This window comes from Lichenostomus cassidix, chromosome 12 (genome assembly GCF_008360975.1).
Source record: "Lichenostomus cassidix isolate B80296 chromosome 12, HeHo_3.0, whole genome shotgun sequence".
Classification (NCBI taxonomy): domain Eukaryota; kingdom Metazoa; phylum Chordata; class Aves; order Passeriformes; family Meliphagidae; genus Lichenostomus; species Lichenostomus cassidix.
In genome coordinates this window covers 6,498,709-6,521,848 of record NC_139493.1, presented here as the reverse complement: position 1 = coordinate 6,521,848, position 23,140 = coordinate 6,498,709, and the positions used below count along the sequence as shown (strand labels likewise).

At 39.8% G+C, this 23,140-nt stretch overlaps 1 protein-coding gene across 3 annotated transcripts in view; it reads left to right on the top strand.

Annotated features, from left to right (window-relative positions):
- ATXN7 (ataxin 7) overlaps positions 1 to 23,140 on the top strand; it is an 84,707-nt gene that overhangs the window by 48,902 nt on the left and 12,665 nt on the right. For all 3 annotated transcript variants that reach the window (XM_085072388.1, XM_085072389.1, XM_085072387.1), the window contains one exon: positions 32 to 136. In XM_085072388.1, coding sequence (XP_084928514.1) covers positions 32 to 136 — 105 coding nt within the window. The remainder of the gene's footprint in view (positions 1 to 31; positions 137 to 23,140) is intronic.

Here is a 23,140-nt window from a genome sequence, read left to right as displayed (position 1 = left end):
GAGAGATGCCATTTTGTCTTTTTGTTTTTAGATATGCCAATATTTGGTCTTTGCCCGGCTCATGATGATTTCTATTTGGTGATGTGTAACCACTGTAATCAGGTCGTAAAACCACAGGCATTTCAATCACATTATGGTAAGTGCTTAACTATTTTTAATAATTAAGGGTGAGGTTAAATCAGGATTAAGCCTGGCAATTTTTTTTTTTAAGTTGATGGTACATAGATCATTACATTATAAAAAATGCCAAAGAACATAACATGTATTTAATAATTTTATATACATTGTAATGCAGTTACATAAAGATCTTGTTATTTTTAATTTTTTAATGCTTTAATGAAATGCTGCATAGCTCCAGTTCAGTTTTGAAATGACATATCTAGTGTATTTCACAGCCAATATGTGTAGTGTGTTTGTGTCTCTGTGTGTCATTTCTCTTTGTGTATTTATACAGATTATTTTTACATGGGTTCTGGTATAGCATGAACTGTGAACTTGAGCTGAAAGCTAAACTTACAAGGAAATTTGTAAAACATAGTGAGCTTGCAATAGCCAGTAAGCTTATTTATGTATTTTCAGAAGTATCAATTTGTATTTGTTTTACTAGTCCAATGGTTTTGTATATAAACTATGTGAGGAAGCTCTTGTTGTGTTGGTTGGCCAGTGTTTAGAGAGGACTGAGAAAATGTGAAGTGCTACGCCAGTTCAAGTGCTCAGTTACTTCCTCCAAGCCTGACTGGGGGAGGTTGGCACTTCTGCTTTTCCATGCTCCTGGCAAGACTAGAAATTAACCTCAAACAATTTCATGCCAATATTTGCATAGGAGTTTTTTCTGGAATTCGGCTTTTTGTTTCTTAAGAAATTCATGAGATGTTTTCTGACCAACTCCTAATAAACATGATCGACAAAGCATCTTCTGGACTAGTCCTTCCTCCCCCTGTGTCCATGTATTTGTACATTCTCTCGTTTCTCCAGGCCAGTGCACCTGCTGATTGGCTCTGTTTATAAGGATGTGAGCTGGGTATGAGCAGGGAACCTATTCTAAGTGTTGAGAACAAGGGATAACCTTTCTTGCATCTTAAACAACCCAACTCTTTGGCAAGAAAAGATATACTCATTTCTGCTTCCTCGAGACTGGAAAAGGGTCTTTGAGCTGTGTAGAGGGTGAACTTCTTATCCTTTCTCCCTCTCACTTGGCTTTGTGTTATATTGCCATATGGATTATAGCCCTACCCTTGCTGCTGGATCCTGCAGTTGTGTCACACAGAGTGACTCGGAGAAGAACCTGAATAGGTTTTGTGTCATAATTCTTAATAGTTTGCTTGTTATTCTGTGGATGGCTGCACTAATCAATTTTTTTTAAACCCACAGTTTTGTGGACATAAGTCTCCAGAGCTGTTGGGAGCCAGAGGAAGAAAAGGCCATCGGCTTTTCTTGCTCTGGTTGCAATAAGCCTTTTTAATAGCCAAGAGCAAGTTTACCCCTTGCCAGTGAGATTCCTCACGTGTCACTGAATATCAGCTTAAGACGTCCAATAACTCCTTCTAAAATATCATACTAAATTGATTCTGACAGCTAAAAATAAATTTATGGGGGAGGACTGGATGATACCCAGTTCTGAGTGATGGCATATTGAATATTCCATCTTGAGGTCAGTAATGTGGTAGTGATGGAGAGCTGTGGAGAGCTGCAGACACTTAAGGTTGTCTTTGTGAAATGAGCAGGTGATCTCCAAACACTGTCTGACAAACAGGTGTCTGTAAGGTAGGAACCAGCATTGTGTCTGTTGGTGTGACAGCCTTATGGCCACGTGGCAGAAGCAGCTCAGGAGCTGAATAGGTACAGCATTGTGTCTTGATAATGGACATGAAAACATGGCAGGTTGTAATGCTGCTTGTACTACTGTCAGACTTACTAGGTGAAGTTAATTCAAACTCTTCTGTAAGCACTGTTTGCAATTTAAAAGGGGCAGAGTGAACTGCAAAATGAAGGTATGGAAAGTATTTTTAAAAGTCATAATAAATACTAACATAATGTTTCCATTCTGTATCACTTTGTAGGAGTGTGATCTCTAAATGTGAAAATTTCTCCAATGCAAACTGTACATCAGTGGCAGATTCATACTTTAAGAGAGGTGTAGAAGGAGAGGATAGAAATGACGAGGTTATTCTTAGTATTTCTTAAGCCTGTTCTGAACAATGAAGAGGCTCAGCACGGGCTGTGGCGTGCAGAGGAAACAGGCGGGGTCATTCTGATGAGAAAAACAGGCTTGGGTGGGGTGAACGTCATTAAAGGACCTTAGTTTGCCAAACTAATAGCCTCAGAAAGGTAAGAAGGCTGACTTGGTGATTATGTGGAGCACTAGCTCTCAAAGCCTTGTATCAGTCTCCACATTGTTGAAATTTTTACGCAGTTGTCCCTTAATTTCGAAAATAAAATGTGAAAGCTGATAAATAAGGCAGGTGATTGATTACCAGACAATGATCTAATTTTTTTAAACACAGTATAGTTCAGGAGAACGAAATTGCTGAAGTCCTCAAAACACATGATTATTTTGAAACAAAAAGTATGTTATCATGATAACAGGAAAGCAGGGCACCCTTTGGATTCACCACAGTCAGTTTACCTTTAATTAAGTTTTTTATTGATGATTTCAGGGATTGAAAAATCATGAAAATTTGCAGTGCATCAATGTATCTCTTTGTCATGTTCTTAGGGCCCTTTATTTTTAATTGTTACCAGAGAAGTATTAATCTCTTAAAATATTCTACAGCTCCTGGTGGTGTGTGTTGCTGGTACTTGGTGTTCTTTGAAATTTGTCATGTGGAATTTTGTTTTCTGAAGTAGTAAAATATACTCTGTTAAAATGTCACTTTTGTCAAAGGAAAGCTAAATAAACTATTAGTTAAACCTAATGAGCTAATTAATTTCTTCCAAAGCATATTTGTGATAAACTACTTAACTAAGTAGGCTGAAAGTGCTTTGCAGGGCATATGCTGGCTTTTTTCTATGAACCATAAGAAGTCAGAAATAATTTGAATGTAACATTATTCATTAGAATATTTCATTTTTTAGTAAAGTACTTTATTGATACAAATAAGAGACTTGTATATGTAACCAATTATTTTCTATTTCATGCATTTGACATGGAATGATACTAATTCAAAATTAAATTTTAATTTTTTAGGCAATTCAAGCATATGTTTGGGCTATGAATTTCCATTTTAATAACTTATTCAATACTGTTGTTATATGTGCTATGATAAATTTGTAAAGTTGGTATGCATAACATCACACACAGATTTGTTTTTAAGAACAATCTTAATATAATGAGATATCTGAAGTCAGCTTGTGGTATTCCTTCTAGCCTGGGTGCAGCAGCTGGCTGGCAGTGCACTCCCATGGCTTTAGCCCCTTGGCTTAGGGTGGCAGTGCTGCTGGGGACACGGTGGGGCAGGAGCAGGCCAGCCAGCCAAGGAAAAGTTGTTTCAAGACAAATCCTCTGTTCTGTCAGATCACAGCTGTTTCATTTGAGGGACTGAGCAAGTAATTGAAGCCGTTCATTGCTCATATTCCTGCTGTTGCTTCGTGAAGGGCTGCACTTTGATGGTATCAGCATCTTCCTTGGATGAGTCAAGACCAATTCAGAGGTGAAAGATGAAAAAAAGATATAATGTTCAGGCACTGATTCTTGTGGGTGAAGCGTGAAGCACCTGAGATCAGTTATCATGATGACCTATTCCCAGAAAGTGTTTTTCTCCAGGAGTGTTTCTCTAGGCTTTGGATGATCATGTGCCAGCTGTCACACTCCTCAGGACAGTGAGATGTGCCTGTCTCCCTTTGATTTCCATTCCCCCCTCCCTGCAGACATGTCAGATACAGTTCCTGTGCTGCACCCAAAGGTTGCTCTCTGAGGAAGCCATTGCGACAGTTATTTCAGGTTGTTCGTGGAAACCCTGAAGTGCCATGGTTTTCGGGCTGTGTGACCTTTTGATGGCATTTCAGCCGTTCCACGGGTTTATCTCATCTCTCTGTGGTTATCAACCTCCTGGCTGAGGAGAGCTACTTCTCTGCTCCAGCTGAGCTGCTGTTGTGGCTCAGAGAGAGCTCAGCAGTGTGAAAGCAGCATCAGCATAGAGATGTATGCTGGGGTTTCTTCCTTCTAACTTTACTTATTTCTGTATTTTTGTCTTTGTGCCTTGGTTTCCATGAATACAAAGTAGGGTTAAACTCTCAGCAATAATAATGAAGGCTACCTGTAAAACTTACACTGAGAGTGCCCGTGACTCATGTAGTGATTGTGAAAACCACAAATACAGTACGTGTTGGAAAGAGATGATGATAGTGTGTTGGGCTGTTGAGTCATTAAAAAGCTATGTCGAGTGTTTTGATTAACTTCCATGGGTTTGGCATGGTGGCAAAGGTGAGCAACCACCGTGAGCTTTGCCTGCTGCTACTGCCCTGTGAGCTGGTGGGGAATCGCTTAAACATTTTGGTTTCCCATCAGTACAAGTTTAAACCTGAAGTATAGGAATCAGAAGCAGGATAGCTATACAGATATACCCATCTATTGTGGTTTCTAGGAGGCTGTGGGATTGGAATAGAAAGGTCATCACACAACCTTATACTCGGAGGGCAGTAGAGAAAGAGATGTTTGCTGATTACTTAGATCCATCCTGCGAGTCTGTGCGAGGTCTTTTGTGATTCTCCTTCTTCCAGTTGTATAACTGAGCTCCTTCCTCCCTCAGCCAGGGCCCACATCCACCTTTCATTTGCAGGTCTCTACCTCAGAGTCCTGAGGGTTTTTTTGCTGTTGGTGTTAAGTGCCTGGATTCAGAGAGAACATGTGATACTTGTGATTTTAATTGAAAAAAGTGGTCTGTTAACTACCCCTGTCAATGTGCTGATGTATTTTGGATGCGTATCATACATAACTTAAGTATTACAGTCCCTGCAGCATTACATGTTAGGGTTCTTCTCACACTGTGAAATGAATACAAATTTGTCCTACTGGATTTTTGTTAAATTTGGCAGCAGCTAATTGTTCTGAAAAATCTGACAGTACTTAATATTTTTAAGTTGTATTTTTTGAAGTTGTGTATGTATTGCTTGTTTAGAGCAGAATAACAGAGTGTGTTTAACATGGATTCATGGATTATGAAGTCAAAGATAAAGTGTCTGTACAAGGCAGCATTTGAAGCTGATAAGAAAAGAAAGGAATGTACTGAATCTTGTTCCAAAGCCATTGGACCTGAGGATTGGGTTGTTTGTTGCTTGGTTTTTGGGTTGTTTTTTGGGTTTGGTTTTTATTTTGTGTGTGTGAGTGTTTTTTCCCTCATGGGAGATTGCTTGAGCTCTTCCTCATTTTGGAGGGATAAGCCTTCATTATGGCCTGCATACTTTTGGCAGCAAGCAATTTGTTTCAGTAATTAAATGTCCACTGTTCACTAATGTCTTTTTAAAGCAGTGTGAAAAGGTTTTGTATAAATCATAAGAATTTTCTTGGGTATCAGTGATCTTCTATGGAAGTCTAACAACCAAAATAAAACTTGAATATTCTGTAGTGTGTCACAGATTTGCTGGAGCAATCTGCCAAGCATATTGCCAAAGATGCACAGGTGGCATTTAGTGTATTATGGCTCCAGTTAATGTATATGTTTTAACAAATTATCATTGGCAGCTTCAGGAGCTTCTGTTTAAGTGCACAGTCCTCTGACAGCAGTTCACACAGTTCAGGTTCCAGCAACAACTAGTTTAACTTCTTGGTAGGTATTTATGAAATTTTGTAGCTTCTGCAAGAATCATCTTGGCATATAGCAGAGAATGTACTCAGTGGTCAGCACAGGATTTGTTTCAGAAGGAAAAGTTTCAGCTGACTATTTAGTAATTTTTAAATAATGCATCATTAAATAAGAAAGTATTATGATGTGGAAAGAAACTGACTAAAGTAATTTTGAGCTTTGAATTGTGCACCCCCAAGCCATTAGCCAAATACCAAATGTGCCATGCAGATTTTATGGAGCAGTGGAGTTCAGCACTGTGGTTACTTGTAACATCACAAACTGTTCACATGCAGAAGATTATTTTTGTGTACAGAATGGCTGTGGTCTTTGTTTATTACATGAAAGCACAGGGAGTCTGCTTGGGAAGCTGCTGGCAGTTTTCTAGTAAAACTTCTTCCTTTTTTGTGGGTACATGGTTTTATCAAGCTCTGGTTGAGGACATAAAACATTTTTAAATATCAGCTAAGAAAAAAGGTGATGTTCAGCTCCAGATTTAAGAGATACTGATTATTCAGTTTACTGCTTAGTGTGTAACTCATGTTATTCTCCCTACAGCACCATGTGTGCTAAAATAGTGCAAACTTCAAGTGCTTTGATGTGCTTTATGCTCTTTTTACCTTTGCTTAATGTGAAATTAATTTCATGCTGTTCTGCCATAGCAGAAGACCTAGATGCAACAATCTTTCTGGTTTAATAGTGGCTGAAGAGAGAATATATATTTTTTATTCTATCCTTACCAGAATGTTAAAATATTTAAAACAAGTCAAACATACAAAATTATGCAAGGGTTCCGTGAGAGCCCTGCTCCTTTATAGTGATCTCCTTGCTGGATATTTGCTTGGGGACTGGGACTGACTGCTTGCTTTTCAAAGTAAATGTTGATGGGGAAGAACAAGTGGAAAGAAAAAAAAATATTTATCTTTGTGGGAAAAGAGGAAGCAGTGCCATATTCACTGTCACAGAAGTAGTTGTTCAGCGAGAGGGATAAAATGTGTTGATCAGTAGATTGGCATAAGATCTAAAGAGAACAAGTAATTCCAATAAAAAGTAGCTATTGAGTGTGTTTGACCACAGCTTCACTTTGGAAGAAGCCAGCTGGAATAGTTGCATCAGGTCTACAATTAAAAATGACTGACAATGAGAGAGTTAACCAATCTAGGAGTCAAGGTTGAGTTTGATCGCTCAGAACTCATTTTGCGGGAGGAAGCAGTGCATGGAACAGGACACAGCTCTCCCAGCCATCGTTTCAGACTGTCTGCAGGTTCAGGGAAGGCCATCCTGCATCAGCTTACGTGATCCACATCCCTGGAAGGTTTCCTTCACAGCTAAAAGGCTTCTTTTACTGCCTAAGCCACTCCTCTGGGCTGCAGCCCAGCCAGGGGAGGTGGCACGCACTGAGGACAGGCCATGGGCACACAGGGTCTGGCACACTGCCCTGAGCTGAGTGCACGAGAATGAAGCTGCAACCTGTTAGGAGCTGGGGAGGTGGAAATAGCCTGAGCTGAAATAAAGGAGCCGAATATCTACTGTTCTGGAGAGATGGGAATGTGTCAAAGTCATGGAGATATGAACTTGGTGTTGGAGGGTGGGGTGAGAAGTAGTTTAATTTCAAAAGCTAACCACATGCAGATCAATTATTTGTAAGGACTTTCTCGTTTATTTTCTGGGGAGAAGCATGTGTTCTCATGAACTGGGTAGATTATTCCAAGAACTGCAAACCTCAGATGAACACCACAGCGCTTTGTGATTCCAGGGAGGAGTATTCTGGGAAGCTTGTAAAATTGTTTTGAGTATTGAACTGTCACGAAGAAAATAATTTTTGGTTGGTTTTTTGGCCTTTTTTTTTTTTTCTCCCATGGAAGTACATCGTTTCCAGTTGCACAGACTGTACCCTCTCTTGAACAACTGCTGTGTTTGGGATGGTCACTTTTTCTCTGCAAGCACAGCTTCACAGGTCAGATAGGAAATCTCATCAGTAACCATCAATTACATGAATTTTTTGCAAAGATAGCTGTGCTCCCAGTACAGCTGTGCAGTACCTGGCTGTGCCCAGCTCGAACAGGCAGGGGGATGGCAGCTTTGGCAGGGCTGGCTCAGCACAGCTGGAATTGTTAAGTGGTTTGCAGTCTGTGTGTGTGTGTCTGAGGAGGGGAAAGAGAGGGCACTGGGGAATAGCTAAAATTGGGAAATGTAAAACAAAGAACTTGAGTAAAATGCATGTAAAAAGAAATAGATGAATACAATAAGGAGGAAGCTAAATAAGGAAGGTAGGACAAAATGACCTTGGAGAAGGGAGAATGAAGTAGGTACAGTGCTGGTTTTATTACTCTGTAACAAGGGGTAAAGTGGTAGGAAGGAGGAGAGGCTAAACAGGGCAAAACAAACAAAAGCTTTTTCACTAGTTTTTCCTCTCTCAGTGTTTTGGCAGCAATGCTATTAATGTGGTTTGTGTAATGCTGTGGCATTTTTGGATTTTGCACATTTTGGCGCAGGGTGAGGTGAACAAGAGTGTGTCCTACTTGAGACACATCTGGCTTTATCAGGCACTAAACATCAAGGAAAGAGATGGATACATGCATTCATGTGCATTTATTAATAATTCATCTTTTGTTTTCTTATGCATTCCTTTTGCCGTTTCTATCTGGACTTCTTAATTTTGTTTGACAATTTTCATTTTCTATACTGTAACTACTTAACTAGTATTTTTAGAGAGTAGGATGTATGTGTAGCTTTCAGCAGCTTTTACATTAAGAAGAAAGTCCCCCAGAGAAGAGGAGAGGAGAGGTGTACTGTACTATGTGGAAGAAAGTTATCCATGCTGGACCTACATAAAAGCAATGTTTTGTAGGAACTTCATCTGCCACCTCAGCAAAAGTAGGCAGCATTCTAAAATCTGTATTCTCACCTACAGCAATAATGCATGAAATGGTAACCAGGCATTAGGCACAAGTCACATTTTCCAAAAACTTGAGACTCTTGGTTCTCTTACCAAATTAAAAGAAATCAGTAACATTTTGGTTTTAGGCACAGCTAAAAAGCAGCTGCTGCTTATTTTAGTTGGGCATTATGTCAAGTAGTTTTCACCTTTTATTTACTTGGTTTTAATCACCAGTTTGCTGGCTTTTTAAAAAGAAACATGATACTGCTTTGAGGGCTTTTTTCTTCCAAGTAATATGATACACTTAAAATCTGACATATGATGCACTTTAAGTCTAGAAACTGTGTTTTTAAGATATTACCAGAAGAGGGAGTGTATAACACTTTCTATACAATGAAACCAGTACATTTTTGATAAAAAGCAATCAATAACCACATGACTTGTATATTGAGTCAAAAAAATAATAATTGTAGGCTCAAATTCACTTTCAAAATAATATAATTAATGCCAACTTTTTAAGCTTCTCATTAGGCTTAATGCAGTTTAACATTAAATAATTATATTCAAGTAGTAAATGGCCTGGAAGGCAATTCACATTCCTCAGTGTTGTGTTATATCTACCAGTAACAAAAATTCAAACACCTTTTCAGTAGCAGTCTTGGATTAGCTCTTGCAGTATCCAGCTCTTTGAGAGCAATAACAGTATGGAACAATTACAAATATATTTTTAAAATGTAGAAAATAAACATAAATTGATAAATATTGTATGTAATTTTATGTAAGTTGGTGGTAATATTATTGACTAATAGGCCATCGTTAGCTATCTCAGACAGTAACAGCCAGAATACTTCCAAACCTATTATATTCTATTGATGAAACAAATACATAATGTAATGTTATATAGAAAATCAGTATTTTTACTGTACAAACTGTGTAGATGTTCCTGCAGTTGTCATGCAGCTGGGCAACAGGTTAATCCATTCAACAATACCAAAAAAAAAGTAGGAAAAAAAGCCATCAGTGTGTCTAATACATAAACTCCTGATCAGCTTTGCCTATTGCAGTGCCTTATGCAAGTTCTGTCATGTCAGAGTGCTGCTGACCACAAAGACTGCAATGATGTTTTGTTTCCCCAAGCAGTATGAGAGAAAGAAGGACCACTGTCAAGAGATTCTTAACTTATATTCTATTCTCTTTTCTCCAGATGACAAGTTGCCCAGGTTGGTATGACACTCTCACTCTGTGTTGCTTTGTAAGGGATGCAATTAGACCAGGCTGCTGCAGGGTTGAAGCACTTCCTAATAACTGAGTTTTTCCTTCTTGTTTGGCAAGATTGTCAGAAAACCTTTAATTCACAATTGTATACAGAGTAGCTTTCCTAAAGGTAGCCTTTTCTTTTAGCCAGATCACCTTCTCATGTTTTTACCCCACAGGATTTTCTCCCTCTGCCAGGCCAGGAGTGGTTTTGTGCTGTGTCCTGCCTGTGTGACCCTGCTGGTTGCAAAGAACCTGTTTGTCATGTCTGGCTCTTGGAGAAGCCCTGGTTTCTGTGGAGTGTTGTGGTGAATTCTGTGCATTAGGTAGAAGGTGTGCCCCTTTCCACCTTTGAGCCTAAAACTTTCCAATGTTTGTGGATTATCTGTGGAGCTGTGTTTGAGCTGTCAGGAGTTTTGTGTGATGTACACTGAGAGTTTTCAGAGCTGTTCATCACTCTGTGATGGTGCACATGGTATTCACATGGAATTGATGGCTCTTCTCCTTGCTGAAAGGAAAATTGGCTGTGCTTTTTTTGTTACTACGTGGTTGAAGTTGTGACTTGAGTTCTTAAGCAGTTTGGTTTTCTGCTGTATTAGGGTGGGCTTAGTAAAGTAATTGTTTTTATTTCTTTCACTTTTCTAGGTTATAATGAGAAGCCTTATAGTACTCTGTAAAGCTCTGGCCCTGCTCATCATTGGCATGGGACTAGCTAGCACTCATTTTCTTCAGTTTCATTTTGGCTTGCAGCCTCTGACAAGCCACATGTAACCATGTATATGCCTGGAAAGATGCCACACTGGCCCTGTCCTGGCCTCTAAGGTCAGAGGAAAGGTTTTTAAACTGCCACAGTTCAGTCCCCTCCCCATCACAGTGCCATGTACTCTTTGACCAAAGGTCATCATGTGGGTCACGAAGCAATCCACCAGCCAGCTTCTAAAAATACCTGGGACTGCTTCAGTACCTGTAGAAATTATATAAACATACATATGTGTGTAGTATTGCAAGGCTTGATGCTCACATCTTGCTGGCCATGGACAGAGAATGACAGCTGGTGACACTTAGTAGCATATCAGTGCCAAGTTTTTCTCTCTGTAGGGCTGGTATCTGTTCAGGTTCAGGATGGGCACTGACCTTTAGGGCCATACTCATCCCCTTTTTCTGTGATCACAAGAACGTACCCAGGGAGGCTGAAGTTGGCAGATAGTTAGGACGTGCTGAAAGCCCTGACGAGCTCCTGGGCTGTTTGCTATTTCCTCTGCCCTGTCCCAGTTGTCCAGGTGGCAGTGATTCACAATAGCTGTGGCTGTACACTTGAAATCTAATGGACTCAATGTCCTTTCCTGATTTGAGTCCCTGGAAATGACATAATTCTTTACAGAAACCTTTATTCTCTGTATGTACACACGTGCTACATGAGTAGCAGTTATATTTTGTATTTCTGGTGTAAACAAGCATGTTGTGTAAGTGGAGTTGGTACTAAGGCATAAAATGCTGTCACTTGATTGTGCACCAACAAGCCTGTCAAGTTGTTCCTCTGTACTCAGTCATCCATTTCATTCTGGACTCGCTCCAGTTTTCTGAAACCTGAGGAACTTCTAAGCTTGTTCACTTGGAAAAGAAAACATCAAAACCAGTAATCTTGCCCAATATATTTATTTTGTTCTGCAGCATGTAAAACACTTTCCAAAGTGGCAGCTGCTAGAGAAAAAAATAAAATCCACGTATTTCAAAATCCATTGCCTTGTGGTTCTGGAGGTTCTGGGAATTTGATTCATGATGGTACTTCAGAGCACTCATTTCCAAATGCAGGGCAGTAGCACTATTTTTTATATGATTTTGCTGCTCCTTTACTAAGGCTGGCTTTGTGCTGTCATGTAGCAAGTCCTGGGGTCCTTTCCATTCACCCCCCATAGCAGCAAAGTTGATTTTCCAAGTAACCACGCTGGAGTCCTCAATTGATCAACTTTAAGAAGTTTGGTGTTGGCTCAATGCCCATCATTCTCTTCCTTCCAGGAAGAATAATAATAGTAGCCAGTAACCAAACAATCTCTTTAAAGCAAAATATTTACAACAAAATCATCTTAGACAGTACTTAATGTAAACATAAGCAGACTGCAGTGTAAGCAAGCCCAGCTTATGCAGTGTTGATATCAATCAGATGAAATTCCTTGGAAGTCTGATTTTTTTTCTATGTACCCCTCAAAGCTTCTAGGAACTGGCAAACTCATCAATACTGCAGCTCACAACCCAGTTCTTTGTCATGCCCAGTTCTTAGGCCTGCAGCCCACTCCCTGGGGTCAAGTCACAGCTTAATTCTTGCTGCTCCTCACTCAGTTCACTGCCAGCTTTGGCACAAGCGGGCGTTTGGTTTGTGGCACTTTTGGCCTTTGAGCGGATGGTTCTGCTCTTTGTTATGGACAGAGCAGATGGTGCAAAGGCTCAGAATGAGTGGTCAGGATTGGGGGAGAGGGCAGGAGTGCTTTTTGCTGTGGCAGTGTTAGCTCACACCAACCAGTTTAAAGTGGTTGTGAAACTGGTGCCTGTGTTTGCTGAATTTTGAGAAAGGATAAGTGAGTCTTAATATGCAGTGAAGATAGTGAAGCCTGGTTGTCTGTGGCTTTGTCTTGTGTGTTGTGCCATCTCTCTCCCATTGCAGCACGTCCTGCTCTGTGCACAGGCATAGCTTCAGGTTTCATATCATGATTTGCTTTTTTTTTATTTGCTGGTCAGTTTAATAAGACACGTGCACAGCTGGGCTGGAATGTGCTCATGGTGTCCAGCCAGCAAAGATCTTCCTGACTTCCTTCTGTAAGGGCACCAAGAAGTCCTACCTTTGCTGTCTGAATGCTGCTTTTGTTGCTAATGATAAACACCAGTATCTTCAGGACATCTCCCAGCAGGGATTGGGAGGGCACCATCTCAAATCCAAAATTAGCCTAATTTTGAAATACAGAACACTTTAATGTAGACAAGTGGAAGGAGATGTGATAGAGCTGCATTTATCTAACTTTACAAAGCCAGACAAGAAATGTAACACAAGATGGCTTGGAGAATTTTTAATCTTAAAATAAATTTTCCTGGCAGTGCAAAATGTGCAGAATACTTCACCTTGTGGATTTCTCTCCCCCTCCCATTTCATTTTTTTTGTTTGTTTATTTTCCATTTGTTAACATTCAGCAGTACTCATTCATACAAGGGAGCTACTGTATGTGTGTGTGCAGTGATAGCATTGCAAATTATATAAATATCTTTGTGTTACATGTGTTCAGTGAGCAAATAAGAGGAGATTGATGCTGCTCTTTGTTATCTGGAGTGGTAGGAAGCAAACTTTATTCCATTGCAATGGTTTTGGCACAATTCAAGTTGTCCCTCTTGGGTGATTGTGTAACACCAAAGACCTGGAAATTAGGTTCTCTGCAGTGATTCATATCAAACTGCTTCTCTCCCTCCTGTGCTGTCCTGATGTCAGAGCAGGAGTCTCCTCACTGCAGCCTCATTCCCCAGGAGTGAGCAGTGTGCACAGGTGGGTGTTCTTTGTGTATGGATCTGCGCAGTGCATTAGCACAGCTTGCAGGGCTAATTTTAGGCTTCTGAACTCAGGTATTAACTGATGGTGTGAGTGTTTACACTGAATCTAATGTTGTTGATGTTTTGAGGATTTTTTTTCCAATGGCTTCAAGTACTGTTGATAGAAAATAAAGCTTAAAACCTCTTGCAATAGTTAGTACCAGGAGAAGAACTTCCTAATTTCATTGCCTTATATAATGGGTTGCTTTTACTACGTTAAGTAAAATTACTTTTGCATTTGTCACAGTACACTGGCAGCATGTGATTTCACTGTGCCACGTGCACAATCCATTTCAAGGTGAAACCCTGTGAACATTTACTGCATAATGTTCCTCAGAAACCTTTAGACACTGGAAAATAGCAGATAAAAATGCACGGATTGGAACAGTTGGCATATATGCTGCTGCTATAACATAAGCAGGCAGAAAATCCCATTGCATTGTGTGCCTTCCCATGGGCCAAGGCTGCTCTCTCCCTGTGTGAATGTCCCGTCATGCCTCTCCCTTCCATTCCAGCTCCTGCCTTGATGCCCAGCTGCTGGGGTTTCTTAGCGGTTGGGTTCTTTGTCCTCACTCCTACCCAGAAGGAAGACAGCTTTCTGTATTGTTCCATGTGGGAATTACGTTGCCTGATCTTGGTTGGTTTATTTGTGGAACAGGCAACAAAATAGGACTTACTTGCCCTCTTGTCCCTGAAATAAGAATGGGCCAAATCAAAGACTAAGAATTCTAGTTTTTAAGACAAAGTACATTAGTGCTTGTTCCCCACATAGTAGTTCGAAGTCAAGAATTTAGTGAACCACTAAAATCTGTTGGAGACTTACCCAGTTTTAATTATGGGTGTGAAGCAGAAGAGTGTACAATAGAACCAAATCCTCCAAAAACATGCATGCCTCTGGTACTAATTTTAGCGGTGGAAAGAGTTGTGTTTTAAAAACAGCATAATCCAAGGAAATGTCTTTGTATTCCTGAGTTGTCCTTAACAATTAATGGGTAGGTGACATGAGCTGTCAACTTCTTGAAATTCAGAGCCACAGAGGAGCTGGTTGTTGTCTCGTATTCTCAGTGCATAGGCATGGGAACGTTAGTATTTAGTATCTGTGGTTTAGGATGTAGTATTTATTTCTAAGCTTGGTAATGGGAGCAGTAGCCTCCAGGTTTCTGCAAGTTTCTTTAAATGAAGGGAAAAAACCAATCTGAAAAAAACCCCAATCCGCTAAAATGGTACGCACTTCTTCTGTTTAAACCTGCCTAGCAAAGAAAAGTAGTATTCTAACACACTGATGGTAATACACAAAGGTGTTTGTACAAGCCAACTGCCTCTCTTCTTGGCAAACTTCTTACATTAGTAAAAAAGTAATTTGCTTGGTTTTAAAAATGAATTTGTGTGTAATTTGATACGTGAGGGAAGACCAAAAATTTCAGCTTTGATTATGGTAACTTAAAATAAGAGCAAAAGCCATAAATCGTTTTTTCCTATTCCTTTTGTCAGTAAATATGCTGTAATTTTTATAAGCGATTACTTAGGAAATGGTCCAGAAATAATTCCTTTGGTAAAAATTAGCTTTTATTGTCCATGTGCTGGCTTTGTTTGGAAATCAGACCTTGACAGTCAGACCTCAGAGCCTGGAAACTTAGGATGTGGAGACCCATGTGGATGTTCAGGACAGTAAATACTGGAGTAAATTTTTGCTGCTGGAAAAGCACAGCACGAGTGTCTAATGGTGCTCTGCTGGGGTGGCAGGGGCTGTGTCCCTCAGGCCACCTGCAGCCCAGGGAACTGTAGCTCTGGGTACCCCAGGCTGGGTGATTTCAGCCCAGGGAGCTGTAGCTCTGGGGATGGTAGTTACCCCAGGCTGGGTGATTTCAGCCCAGGGAGCTGTAGCTCTGGGTGCCCCAGGCTGGGTGATTTCAGCCCAGTGTGGGGTGGCTGGTGGCATGAACATTTGCTGGGGGAATTGTCCTGGAGCCACTGGCACACTCCGTGGAAGTCACAGGAGCATCCACTGGCGCCATGGCTGTGTGTGACCGGTGCCGATGCCACCCTGTGCTGGCAGCAGGTTTGTGGGTGAAGCCAAGGCAGCTGGGGGCAGCTGTTGGCCACATGGTCCCCCAGGCCAGCCTGCAGCTGCAGTGGCCATGGCCGTGGGCCTGGGCAAGCTGTGTGCCGTGGATAATCCCACAGCCAGGGATTAAGCGCTGCCAGCAGCCCCGTGAGCCCTTCTGAAATGTCACCGGAGCCGTCTGGCACTGCTCCAGAAGCAGGCAGGCAGCAAGCTGGCCACGGACAGGGACAAGCCGAGCAGCTCTGATCCTCCAGAGCTGCAGGCCTGGCAGAGCCACTGCCCGACAGGGCTGGACGCTGCTTTGAGTTGTTTCCCTGCAGAAACTGAAAATCCCCAAAAGCCGCAGCTCAGATGGGGAGACTGCAAGAGAGAAAATAGCAGTCAAACCATAGAGAGCTGATTGCAGTCCTGTCAGGCCCTTAGATAAATTGGCAGCTGTTAATCAAAATGTTAATTAAAGAAACCATTAAGAGCGCGTTCATTTTAGCTTGTTTTTCTGCGCGTGGTCACCCGTGTAATTTATAAATCAGAGGGCAAACACATTGCTGTTACAGCTCTGCGGATGGCTGGCTGTGGGCAGGATGGTCTGTGCTGTTCCATCTCAGCGCTGGAGGAAATGGGAAACACAGGCACAGCCTGCATGTGTCAAGTGCAGTCATGTTTTTCATTTAAAAGGTTAAACTGCACAAACATTTTAGTTAGCACATCCTAATTACAGCATTGCTCCATTCTTTCAAAAGGAAGTGTGAAAAGGCTGGTAATATTTAATTTGAAAGACATTACTGTGCAGGCACAGTAAGTCTGTGCCCTCGTTTGACTGTATTAGTGATTTCCCTGAGATTCTGCTGCAGTAAATTTTTAATTAGTGTATAGTTAACATGGTCAGTGTTTTTAAACATGAGAACAGTTGTTTTATGCCAATTGTGATTGACCGGTGTTAATGAAATAAGCAGCAATTACCATTTTTTATCCTTCAAAACTTACTAATACCTAAAAATGTTAAATTGGTGTAAAATAATGTGAGGAATTGCATGTGTGGAGACAGGTGAGACACAGGTGTGACATCAGAGAGAGCTCTGGAAGCTCTCTCCTCAGTTCCATCAGTCAGTGCTTCCTGAACTCTGCCATGAGCAGAGAGGGGCTTTGTAGCTGGCCAGTTCAAATAGCCATGTACATGTTTATATTTTATTTTTTAATCTTACAAAGCTCTTGTGTATCATGGCAGTGGATGTCACTAGTTAGTCATCTAACAGTACATAAGAAAAATATTTGTGCTCAGTGTCTTTTCTTCTCCTCTAGTTTCTTAATGACAAAATCAAAGAACGTGATTTCCTTAGCTGACATCACTATTTTCTTGCATACCCTGTGATATTTCCTCTTATTTCCATGCTCAAAACAAAGTCAATTGCACTTTTCTTGATCTCTTTTCTGTGGAGAGCTTTCCATTTCAAGGCCTTTCTTTTACACCCATCTTCAGACCTTTATGAGTTAACCTGTAACCCTTTGTATTTTGATTTGCTAAAAGCTTTTAAGCAAGTTTTCATTGTCAGCATTTTGGGGTTTTTTTGTAGCAGAACTGAGTCTGGTAGTCAACATACAATAATTACAGTTTGCTACATGTAAAGAAATAGCTACAGGGGAAAACATTAATATTCCCAGTCTGAGTTGAGTGGAAGCAATAGGAAGATGAAAGCCAGGCATGCATTTGGATAAGGGAGCTCATCTGAAGTCACAACACAGTGTTATATTATGTGATAAGGTCTTCTAAGGAACACTGTTGATGCTGAAGAGGAAGAACATGGTGTTTAAAGATGTAAACCTAATTTCTGGGTAAAGAATGGGCAGAGAGACAGAAAAGCAGAAATTAGGTGGTGGTTCTTCCCTTAATTCTTTATTTGAATCTTTCAACACACCTTTCTTTATTAATCTTCTGTTTACCAAAGTTTAATAAAAACTTTGGAATACTGTTGGGGTGTGGTATTTATTTTGAATTTGTTTTATATTCTTTTTGAAAAACTGAAGCTTTTCTTTAATGTCATTTGGGGTAAGCATACAAGAGCTTGAGAATTCTTGTCTTCTATTTTTGAGAAAGCTGACCCATTCTGCATCTTGAGGCACTGCTGATCTGTACTGCTTACCCTTGTCTGTTTGATGCTCTTGTTTATCATCACTGTGGCTCTTCTGAAATTTATTTCAAATAAGAATTATTTTTTTTAATAGCAAAAGAATAACTTATTCAATACCTGCCTTTTAATCAGACAGTGCAGGTATTGTCATGTCATCAACAGTCTACACAGAGATTAGTGCTCCTAATGTGGATGTTATAATCTCCCCATGGCCCGATTACCATCTAAGACACTCTACTGTCCTTCCACGATAACTTTGCCATATTTATATTTCAGTGCCTAACAGATTTACAAGACAGTTACTGACCACACCTCTCGGCAAGTTCACTGGGGAGCTGTACCAGAAGTTTGAGCTTAGATGTTAGGCCACAGTCTTTTTGAGACGTTAAACCCCTGACTTTTGTGTTTACCTGGGCAAAGAGAAGGATGGGGTGAACATCCTTCTCTGGGTGATGAGGGGAGACATCCTCACTTGGTCTCCCTGGCTCCATATTTTGCTTGTGGTTCTGCTCCATGAATAATTTAGTGTCCTGCCTCTATCAGTTTTCCCACATTGTTCTCAAGAGTTTTACTGATCTGAGTGGGTGTTCTACAGCAGCTACCATAGAGGAAATGGCATTCCTGCCCAGGCAATGTGTGCTGCTAGAGATTTAAAACCCATCCTGGCTATGCTGTAGTTATACCATAAAAAGCATAATTCATTCTAAATTATAGTTACAGAATTATCTCATTTTTGAAATATTTCAAAGTATTGAAGTTAGCATTCAGAGTCTTACTAATGAGGATGATCATTTTCCACTTTTCTGTCTCTTTTCTTCAATAGTAGCAACAAAACTGACCCTACATGATGTAACACACCTTTATCTAACATATTTTGCACAGTGGTCACTTGTGAGTGGATCTCAGTTGTCCAAAATAAATGTCTACGAAAACTATAAACTTACTGTGCTAAATATTTTTCAAGCGAGGTGCAAGACATCAGGTTGCGTCAGTATTGCTTGGCCATTGTCTGTGTAAAAGATATTATATATGGCTGTTTCTTAGTGCCACAAGCATATGTGACTATCAATTGGCTTATTTTCATGGTTTTGCTAACACTGAGTGATAAACAATAATATCAGCTGCCAGATGCAAAGCAGCTGTTGGTTTTTTTTTATGAAACAGTAAGAAAAAGCATCACAGGACATGACAGATTGCACTGGTGCCCATCAGGTCTCAGTGGTCTGTCATGCTGGTCACTTGGGCTTCGTAAATATTCTATTCTGTGGCCTTCTTGCTGAAGTGAAGATGACTTTGTTGAGCTGCTCTCTGTTCAGCTAAAGGTGTAAGGTCAAACACCACACAACTGAAGATGGAGTGACCTCATCCTGACTTACAGTGCGCACAGAACTGATGGGATGATTAAAGGGACATCAGTGGAAGATTAAGGCAGAATCCTTGGTATCTAGGTCCCGTGATTAGAGCAGGATAATGAAGCAGCAATAAGTGAGTGAGCAGCAGATCAAGCTCCTGCACAGACCAAGCAGCTGCACCCTGCCAGGGTGGCAGCAAAGGAAGAGTAATTTGCCTGCTATGCCCATGATTGTTTTATCTCCTGGTTTCTCCTGCAAAATCCTCATGGACCTAATTTTTTTTTCTTTTTTCTTTGTCATGGTGAGATCAGAGTGATGGTGGGCTAGAGCTGCAAAAGGGATTTTAGTTGCTTGCCAAGTAAAATCTGGAGCTATGTTGAGGTGCCCTTCCACAGCAGTGTCTGTGCTCTGCTGTCATGTCATGGGTCTGATCTTCCTGGAAAAATGAGAAGACCAAGTCAATTAGCTCTTCACAGTTACTCTAGTAATGGAATACTCTTACTGGGAGAAAATAATTTTTTTATCCTCCGGTAAAAGATGTTTGTTTTAATATGCTTGTCTTAATTTCTCAAATGACAAGTCACACAGTTGCTCAGTGTAATGGAGAAAAGGACAAGTTTGCTTTAAGTTTCACTGTTAACATGCTTATACTTTTTGTGATACAGACATACAGACATATTAAATAATTGCTTAAGCATAAAGGGGTTTTTATGCTTTGTTTCAATATATACATCTAATTGTATAGTCTGAGCCATACTCTTACACTTACTAAGAGCCATACTTTTACACTTACTCTGCACAATACACTTAACCTGTGTTAAATCTTTTTCTGAATGTTCCCTGAAGTTACAACGTGTCTGACTGAACTAATCTGGAGTGTGTTCTCCTGGGTGTGCTTCATTTTTACCATGGCTGTACCAGCACTGACACAGGGCACTTTGACTTTTTGCCCAGTACTTACATAAGGAGCTGGTATTAAAAAAATGGGTTTATGAAACTTGATCTGTACATCTTGTATTTGCTGCCCAAAGCTATTAATTGATGCCCAGAGAGAATGAACAGCACAAAACATTTCCTAGATTTTGGGGAATAAGTGTAGACCTGGGAGGAATGTTTTGAAAAGGTTTAAGAGTATTGCTGCTCTTAAATAATTTTTTTCTTTTTTTTTTTTTTCTTTGCAAGCATGCAGCAAAGAAAGTAGCATGTTATGAAAAATCAAATGGGTTTTTTTTTTCTAAAAAAGGGTATCTTCTTTTAATATAGCAATAAGTTCTGAATCACAGCAAGTCCAAGGGTTTACTCATTGATAGAAGAATAAGCAGTAGTAGCCAAACATGGTGAGAAGCTTTCTCTTGGGTTTTTTTTTTCCTTCTTTTATTTTTTGCCCCTTCCAGGTTACTTTTTTGTATTTTGTCAGAGATTATTGCACGTTTAGTAGGAAATACAGAATGGAAAACAGGATTTTTAAACTCAGGAAAATTGGCAGCCACACTAAGGGCCAGGTGAAGCTTTTTTTAAGCCCTGGAAGAGATTTATATTATCAATATCTATTTAATCAGGAAGTCCTCTGGCATGATGCATATATAATTCTTGCTCAGCTATAGCACAGAGATGCTGTGTTTTTCCAACCTGATAGTTAACAGTTGTCTGGTCATGGAGCAGAGACATCCTTTGCTGGAATGTCATCTCTTTTCACAGCTTTTTAACTCTGTCCAGTCCTTCTCCATAGTTTCACAAACCTGTTATATAAATTCAAAGATATTTAGGGAGGAGTTTATGTGGTAGTTTAGTGTTGAATGCAGCTTTCATTTTAGATCAGATTTGTCCCGGTGCTGTGGCCTCAAGGAAGAATTTCTGGTTCTTTGTCCAAAGCCCAAACTTAAATTTTTATGAGATTTAAAAAGCAAAACAAATCAATAAAAAACCCGCAGAAAAACTCAAACAACAATAAAACCCATCCTTCCCCTAAATTTTAGAGTTTAGAATCGTGATACACAGGTGCAGAATTTGAACTATCACTTTAATATGTTGCATAAGCAATCATGACATTAAAAAATAGTTTTCCTCTCAAGAGTTATGTGAAGGGAAAGGATATGAGTGCCAACTTTTAAAATTTGAAAACTGAACACCTGGAGATAGTTATATTTTTTTAATGTTTTCAGGCTGAGTCAGAATTAATGACAAATGGGAACTATGTTAAATTGGCAGAAGATTAGTAGAATTTATTATTATAATATGCTTAGCATAAAAAGCATGGTGGTCTTGATTATTCAGTGACAGTTTGTGTAATAATTTTTCCAGTAAAAGACTGTGTCAGTCTGTCAATAACTATATTCATTAGATCAAATATGCCATGCTTAACACATCTGGTTTCAGAAATATTAGCTTTCTCTATTAAGATGAGACTTCTGTGCTCTTCACCTTTGCAAAACAGATCTCAAGCAGATTTCACTTGAAACCATGAATTTTATAAAAAGACTGAAATATGAAATATAAGCAGATTGTAGTAGCAGCCCTACGTCAACTTGTACAGCAAAAAAACAGGTCCAGGCAGGTTATGAAAAATGAGCTGAAAATTCTTCTTGTTTTGTTGATAGACAACACAAGTCGTGATTATGCACAGAAGTGGTAAGTGAAGATTTCACAGCCCTGCAATGTTACAATATCTCTTTCAGAAGTTGTCCCAGAATTCTAGAAAAAGCTCTTTTGATTTTTTATTTTATTTTTTTTTTTTTTCCTGGGGGTGCATGTCTGTGTATGGAAATCTTCTCTGATAGGTAGACTGGAACCTTGGTGTGTGATCAGCCGTTAGCCTTAGTTCTCTTAGATAATTTTTTTATCATCACCAGTTTAAAACACTTTATATTAAACTCACTTGGCTGAGCCTGGTGCTATTAAGCATTCGTGCAAATAGCAGTAGCATCTCAGTTTGGTGCCAGAACAGTGCGAGTTAAAGTTGCCAAAATAGAAGTGTTCCTATCATCCAAATTAATAGCTGAGATTACTATTTTGTCTAATTTCTTCCTAATGGTGGAACACAAGGAGGTTCTCAGTTTTATTCTAGCCCCTTTTTCTTTTTATCTGCTAGGTTTTTTTTCAAGAAAGTAACACTCTCACTTCCTTCAAAAAGCTAAAGTCATCATAACAAACTCCCAAGGATTTCATTAGTCATCCACTATCTTGTTAGAGATTATTTGTAACTGTGGTAAGCACTTGGATTTTGAATTTTCTAAATATACAGAATGTGGAAGAGCATTGAGCAGTGTTTCTCATGATCTCACAGGGTGTAGCATCACTGAACTAAATGGCCCTCAAATAGTAACTTAACAGAGCTGCTCAGGGATTCTTGCCATTGCTATAAAAAGCCATTTGGCAATAAGCAGTGCATCATGTTAGAAGCACAGGCATTTACTTGAACATAAATATGCTAAAGTATTTCATTTACAGACTCTTCAGTGGCAGCTGGTTCTAGAAAACTAAGTGGATTATTTTGATAACTAATTGTTTTAAATACTACAATTTTAAAGCAGTTGTTCCTTGAGGTGGGTGATAAGTTACTGTATTTGTTCAGTATTTTGGTTGAGCATTTCACACTTGACTTCACAGCTTTTTGGTAATTACCCATCCAGAAGTGATGACTATTCTGCAAAATTTTTCAGTAGGTTTCCTAGGTGGTTTGCACCCATTTTTGCAGTTAAACAGAGAAACACCCAGGAGTTGGTTCAGTTTATTTCTTAGTCTAAGCTCTATATTTGTTCATTATTTTAATTTTTCTGAACTAATGAACACATTTCAAATGGTGTTTGGCCGTCACTTGAGTGACAAGTCATTTGCCCTATTTAAGACTGGCAGAAAGAGGTCACATAAGCAGAACACAGATGTACTGATTTACATTTCCCAGAGTGTTACAGGCTTCTGCACAGGTTGCACTGCACTTGGCTGTCACTCTTGGCTGTAACTCCATGAGTAGCCTGCTGCTTCCACAGTTCAAAATCTGTAAGGTGATCCTGAGATTGATTGGTGCTGGATTTGGGCACCTTTAACAATACTTGGCTGCGAAAGAGGTGTCACCACTGCCTTTCCACTCCCCTGACAGACCTCTGTCTGATGTC